Source organism: Channa argus, chromosome 11 (genome assembly GCF_033026475.1).
Source record: "Channa argus isolate prfri chromosome 11, Channa argus male v1.0, whole genome shotgun sequence".
NCBI lineage: Eukaryota > Metazoa > Chordata > Actinopteri > Anabantiformes > Channidae > Channa > Channa argus.
Genome location: NC_090207.1, coordinates 8620549 through 8627752, shown reverse-complemented (window position 1 = coordinate 8627752; position 7204 = coordinate 8620549). Strand labels below are relative to the sequence as shown.

Below are 7204 nucleotides of genomic sequence, written 5' to 3'. Positions count from 1 at the left end.
CTCATCTTATAAGCCATAACTGGATTGACTTCGACTTGGATGTGAAGAAATTTAATTATGACTGGGTGTTTATGTATTTCTATGTGCTAATATTTCCCTCAGTATGTTTTTATGTTTCCCGGATTATGAAAATCCCAGCCAACATTTATCATGTTTGGGTTTCCACACTGAGAAATGCCAGGCAGGAAAATGTAAGGAGTTGTGCTTAACAACTGTGCATAGCTGCTTAAGCACAACAGCCTTACTCTGCAGTTGGGTGGGATGAGTCTTCTCTATCATCCTGTCTGGTGGGTAGCTCAGTCATGCAGGACTTCCTTTAATGGACATCATGCACTACTTTCATTCTTGAAGATGCACTTCAGTCGAGAGCACAAAAACAGAGCTTATGAGGAAAAAAGGAAAAACACCTGTTTAACCAGGGTTACTTTTGTTTGGGATTAATCTTTTTCACTTACAGTATGAACTGTTGTCCTGAAACTGCCCCGAGAAAAACAGCCTGTGAAAGGCAATTAGTGTGGAAACAATACACTTAGTACGCCTCAAAAATCCTGTTTGTGTGTATGTTTTCGACAGGCTGATTGTTTACTTGGCCACTGATTGCTGTGTCCTATGTTAAAACGGGAGTCCAAACGACTTAACCACTAGAGACCAAAGCTAAAAGTAGCACCACCTGTACCCAAGTCCTGATTGCAAACATGATAAATAGATGCCCCTGTGCATTGCTGCTGCAGCAGTTAGAGGAGCTGTTCTTTGTCCCAGCTGAAGACAGAGACAGACGTCACATGCAGTTTTGCTAACCATGCCAAATCAGAAATGTCTCCTGATCCCACCCAAGACATTCCTCATACTGCCAGGCCTCCTTCATCTCAGCAGAGAGCAGTGATTCACTGCCTTGTCTGGTCTGACCTACCTGTGTATGTGTGTGTGTGTGTGTGTGTGTGTGTGTGTGTGTGTGTGTGTGTGTGTGTGTGTGTGTGTGTGTGTGTGTGAGAGAGAGAGAGAGAGAGAGAGAGAATACACCTCCTCCTTAAGATGATATACTGTATGGAAACATTATCTCACTCAGATAGGCATGAAAGGGGACTCCCTTTTTCAACTTTTCCTCTCATATTTCTGAGATAAAGTCTTCCCTGTGGACTTTGTTTATTATGTTGTAAAGTGTGATTGAATATTTGGCAATACTTTTATAAATACTGAGTTTATGTTAGGTTACAGTGAAGTTTAAACATGCTTGTTCTGGCTTTGAGTTTGAGACTCCACTTGTATCCACATCTGTGACCTTATTAAAAAGTTATATTCCCATTTACTCCCTACGGCTCAGTTCACAGTCTTAAGGCTGCTGTAAATCTGCAAAAAGGTGCATGGGGGCAACAGACAAAAGTGTTGAACATGACCCATTTCGCATTATTAACTTGATATGATGAACTTGTTAGCAGACAGTTGATTATTTACACATCCAGGACTCGGGGAGCAACATTTCCTTTCTTGTTAATAAATGTGAAATATTCACTCTCTGTTCAATAAATGCTCCACTATGTTCATGAGCTAGTTGCTAATTGTTTTGCGTTCGGTGTTCAGTGGGTAGTGTACGGTGGGGATTTGATGGCTTTTGTGCTGAGAGAAGGTCCCTAGTGCGGTCGAAAACAATATAAGGGTGTTGAGCGTGAATCACAACAATAAAGTTAGTGGACAGCTATGCGATGAGCCCATAATAAAGCTTCCTAAAGCCGAGGGGATTAGGAGATTTAGATGCTAATTTTCAGTTCAATGTTTCCACATAGTTATGAATAAATATTGATTATAGCTGCTGCTTCTTCCACACTCACAGTATCACATACTAGTTTGTACCAGCTTCTCTTTCAAAGTTTTATTGCATTTGCCGTTGTTGTTCTTAAAGCAACTGAGCTCATACTCTGGAAGTTTTTTCACCGATGGAAGGTCTGATGGCTAAAATGGCGTTATCAAAGTGAATAAAAATGGTTGAATGTGTGCAAGATTAGTTTGTATTGCAGATTCTGGATTTGAACAAACACCATTTTGAAGTAGTTTTAAAGCTGTAACATTTCGTCTAAATGTTCCCATATTTCATACAAATTTAGCTAAAGAGACTTAGTGTTAAGAATCCCTACACCTGAGTGACTGACTACAACTTAAATAACATTATGTGCATCAAAGTCTAAACGGTGTGAAGAGACCTGTGTGACAATACATTTTTCTGGGAATCCACACAATGTTATTTGCTTCAGACAGAATTTTCTCGTAGTAGAACCATCAGCTCTATTGAACCAAAATCAGAATGATAAATGTGACTAATAAATATGTTTGAGGTTTCTTCTGTGTATGAGTATCTATGTTTAGAATATAATAACCCGAACATCAAGCTCTATTTCTTCTGACACACACATGCACTCCACTCTCCACCTTTTCTCCCCCACCCTCCATGTTCCTTCCTGTTTCCTGTTCCGCTGTCCTCTGCTCAGGAAGTGTTACTGGGTTGCAACAGAAACTTGTGACTCACCAAGCCGTTAACTTTGTGAACATGCAGAAGAAAAGAGTTTTTTTTGTTGTTTTCTTTTTATCTCCATCTCTAACCCCTCTGGTTCTCACATTGTTTCTTAGACAAATGGCTTGCGGGGGCTTTAACTCTGGATACAAAGCCACATTTGTCCTCCACGTTTAACCACCTGCTGACTCTTGGCTTTGCTATCTCTGAGTAAGGTCTCTCCAGCTGGGAAGTCTGTAGACTGTATGCACCTGCTGGCACTGATGCAAGTCTGAGTCACTTAATAAAACATTAATTTAATCTCCTTTACTTTATGACTTATCCGAAGTGGTGGAAGTCAGCACCCTGACCAAAATGTGACATGGACGTAACTGTGTGGTCTCAATCTGTCTGGTTTAGAGATTTGCTGTAAATGTTTCTTTGTGAGTTATGTTGTCTATTTCTATGAGGCATTTTTTTGATATCAGCTATACTCCCTTTGGCCAGAGTTTGTGTTTTGTTGTAACATTTACAGGAACACTCTGCTCTTCACATGAAACACAATGAAACAAAAGTGTTGCTGCTGTCACAGCTCTTTTTGCAGTGACCATTACAGGCTTTAAGTAAATCCCTCCTTCATCTTCTAGACTGCTGTGCATAGGCTGTGTGTGTCCCCACTTGCAGGAATGTCTGCCGTCCAGGCCTTTTATTAGGCTCATCCATACCACCACATTATAGGCTCCTGTAGCCAGGCAACTGCAGGTTCTGGCTGGTTACCATGGCGAGTACCCATTGAGTGACGTCGCTGGCCCTATTTGCTTCGCTCCTCTTTGGAATGAGACCCCCCCAACATACACACACAACCCCCTACCAACTCTTTTAACACTCACACACACATACACTCACTTAACCCCTTGCACACACCCACTGCGCTTCGTCACCCTCTGTGCAGTTATTAGAGGAACTAACAATTTGACAAAAACATGAACTTTCGAGGATGAGTCTTTAGGTAGAAAGCCCGGAGTGGGAACTCCTTTAGTAAACTGGCAAGAAGCACTGTGCTTTACTTTAGAAGTAGATAGCACTAGCCATACCACAGTGTACAAATACCACAATGCAAAAGTACTTTGTTGACAATCATATGCCTTGAAGCTTGTGAATTTTTCACAAAGGATCAATAAATTCTTGTGAATATCTTGGATTTTGTATTAACAATCTGTATCTGAAAACTATTACGTAGAGTATTTATTTTAAATTGTAGCAAAGTATGTAGCAGAAAATGAACATACCCAAATGAAAATATCTATATACAAATTTTACTTAAAAAAAATTTATTTTACAGATATCAACAAGCATTTTCTTACTGTAAACAAATGTAATTCAGAGACTAAAGATTTTTAGTTTTATTTTTTTAGTGCATTCCAAATAGATTATCACCTCCTATACAGAGTCATTTGTTTTAGGAAACAATTGAAACTTCAGAATTTTTTTCTTTATCACAGTTAAGCATAAAAGTGTGGATACAACTAACATTTATTTCCTTTATCAGTAACTCTTTCAGTTATTTAGCAATACCTACACATTCTTGACGTCGGGCCTTAGTTTACAATTAACTCCAAGATCAATAATGATCTCTCATTTTTCTGGGCCAAAACTGACAGGAATAAATAAATGTTGTTTGCGGTATTGTGTTCTATGTACAGCTTGGTGTATTTGTACTAGATGTAGAGAATATTCTCTGGTGTAATTTGCTCAGTCTTAGTTGACCTTTTACTAAGGATAGTGATCACACACTCTCCTGAATCTATAGAGACTTTCTGCATTTTTTTATATTTTTATCTTTTAAGAGGCCATATGACCTGCTAAGATCCTTAAGTCAAGCAAAACAAGCAGCTGTGGATAAGCTTTTGTAATCCAGTCACAGTTTTAAACAAGAGAGTTGTTACTGACTGAATATTTTGTGTTTTTGTTTGTACTCTAATTGTTGTCACAATGTACACTGTATATTTCCAGTATTCCCAGTAATATTCTGTGGCTTATATCATCAACAGTGTATCATGCTGTGAGCTTGCAGAATGGAAGCTGCTGTGGATAAACTAATTGCTTCAAAGTGTTGGTGTGTACTCTTTTGTCATATGCTCCATCTATCTTAGCACGGTGCTGATGGTGGGAGGTGGGTTTGTGACGACTGGTGAATGGAGTGACTTGCAGGAAGAGGATTCCAGCAAGTTCTCCATGGCTCTAATTTGAACGCCTTTCATTAACTATGGATGATGACGGGTGGGGGTGGCCTGAAAGGGGGGAAAGGTGGTGGGGGTTGTGGAGTATTGTGATCTGAACAGCAGAGCCCCACTCCAGCTGAATGGGCATTGTCATCTGGATTTCAATGGCTAACCAAAATACTTTCTCTCGCCATGGGGGTTCATGAAGGGCACTCCTGCCTCTGTGGAGCATCACATCACAACTCAAGTGATTTGTTCAAGAACACACTTTAACTAACGATTTCAGACTCAGTTTAATCGTAATAAAATGAAACAATATTGCATCTTCATATACACGTATAATGTATGATTACATTAAACGTCAACAAACAAAGAGAAAAAGAGTTTATTCTTTACATGTTGAGAAAATGAGACTTCCAGCAGTGACAATGATGCAAAAAACATTGCAGGTGTTCAGTGCAGCGGAAAAACGGACTGCTACGTTTTATCTTGTAACCTGGATATCCAAGGCTATCCGGAATCTACAGGTCCAGAATTCGACTGCAAATTTAAAATAAACTTATGAATAAAACTAAAATCTGTCCGAGATTTATTAGGGCTTTACCGTGCCTGTACTTATCTTCTTCTTTCTTTACTGTTATTACACATGGTTGGAGCTATCAACATGTCGCCGTAGTTCCACAAAAGGAAATTGAATGTGTGGGAGTGCAGTCTCTCTCAGCTACTGTACAAATTTGTGCTGACAGTGCACATCAATGTAAAACAACAATGTATGTATTTAATAGCAAAAGTTCCACAAAGAAAAAAGAACTTGCAGTTACAACGGTAAACAATTCAAATTACTAACAATTTAAAAGTCTTACAAAAAACAGGTACCTAAGAAAGATACTCCTTTTTGTCGTGAGCTTCCCCTTGTGGCTGATAGTCTTAAAAAAACAAAGAAACAAAACCTGTAGATACAAAAAAGGCTTTTAAATTTGTGGTCCGACGGTGTTGATGGGCCAGCGTAAAACAGCCAGAGGTGCTCCCGTTGATTTTAAAAGTTCAGATATTTAGAATTAAAAATAAGAATGAAAAACATCCATCACAAAACAGTTTTTGAAAAGCTGCAGGTCACTTTTACGCACCAGCTGCTATGAGCCGCACGGCTACACATAATTCCTCTTGTCATAGTCCCCGTTCTGCGTGGCTCTCTTTGTCTGTGCGTATTTTACTGAATATCCCGAGTTGTCCCTGGGCGGACAGGAGCAGCACAACACAGCTCCCCCGATCAGCAGCAGCGCTGTGGCCGCCCAGCCAATGTAAAGCGCAGCGCCGATCTCCCTCTTCTTGGATGGAGGTACCTGCGGGTTGTAGAAGTCCGATATGATGTTGTTGGCCATCCAGCAGAGAGGCACCAGCACAAACAGGCCACTGATAATGTAGATGACCCCGCCAGCGTTCACCACCCGGGCTTTAATCGTCTCAGTGCGAATGCAGTTGGTGCACTGCGCCCCAGCAATAACAACCATGAGCCCCAGCACGCCCATCACAGCGGAGATAATGGTGAGCGCCCTAGCCGCCTGCAGGTCGTGGCTGAGGGCGAGGATGGAGTCGTGCACCTTGCACTGCATCTGACCCGTGCTTTGCACCACGCACGACATCCACAAGCCGTCCCAGATTGTCTGAGCCACCACGATGTTGGCTTCGATGAAAGCCGTTACCTTCCACATAGGAAGTCCGCACGCAACCATCACCAAGAGTGAGCCAAATACGCACATCGACAGTCCCAGGATCTCTAGTGCAGCCGACACCATTTTCGCTCTTTAGGTTCAGTCAGGTCTATCTGAAACTTTTCAATCTCTTCACTAATTTCTCGTCTTAAGTGCAAGGTTTTTTTCTGCTTTTTCTTATGCTCTTTTTTTTCGTTCTTTTCTCGAAGTCTAAAAGCGTCAATCGTTAGTTGCGCATCACTAGTTTCACTTACTGCAGTGCAGGGATGTGAAAACAACTGGAAACACAGTAGCACGGATCGCGAATATCTGAAGGGTGGGGGCGTGTGGAAACTTTGCTCCAATCAGCTGTAGCTGCATCATCAAAGGACCAATGAAAATGCAGGGAAGTTGCGCGGCTGACAAAAAAAGCGGTCCAGGACGCATTGTGAGGTTGAACTGTTATTTACAATGAATAGTGGGGCAACAGAGGGGGTGGAGGTGGACCAGCTGAAATACATTGGTTTGGTGAATCATGGGTTTGTTTTTGAATTTTCAGACATGGAGACGAAACCACTTGTCTGTGGTAACCCCCATTAAACGGCTGCCTAAAAATCACTGATAAATAAATACATTAATTGATAAATGCATAAGATAAGATAAATATCATGTTCTTTTAAAATTGGTGCCGTTGTCCTTATGTTTAATGGTTATTTGAATAATTTACCATTACACATTGAATTTCCAAACTTATTTTTATACTTGAAATTATTGCAAGGGTATATACATGAATAAGATAGGAAAAAAAA

General features: G+C 40.6%; 1 protein-coding gene across 1 annotated transcript; it reads right to left on the bottom strand.

The window, feature by feature from the left end:
* Window positions 1–4978: 4978 nt before the first annotated feature.
* cldn5a (claudin 5a) lies at window positions 4979–6707 on the bottom strand. The gene has a single exon (XM_067520936.1). The coding sequence runs from the start codon at window positions 6498–6500 to the stop codon at window positions 5853–5855; it is 648 nt and encodes a 215-aa protein (XP_067377037.1). The 5' UTR covers window positions 6501–6707; the 3' UTR covers window positions 4979–5852.
* Between the last annotated feature and the right edge of the window lie 497 nt (window positions 6708–7204).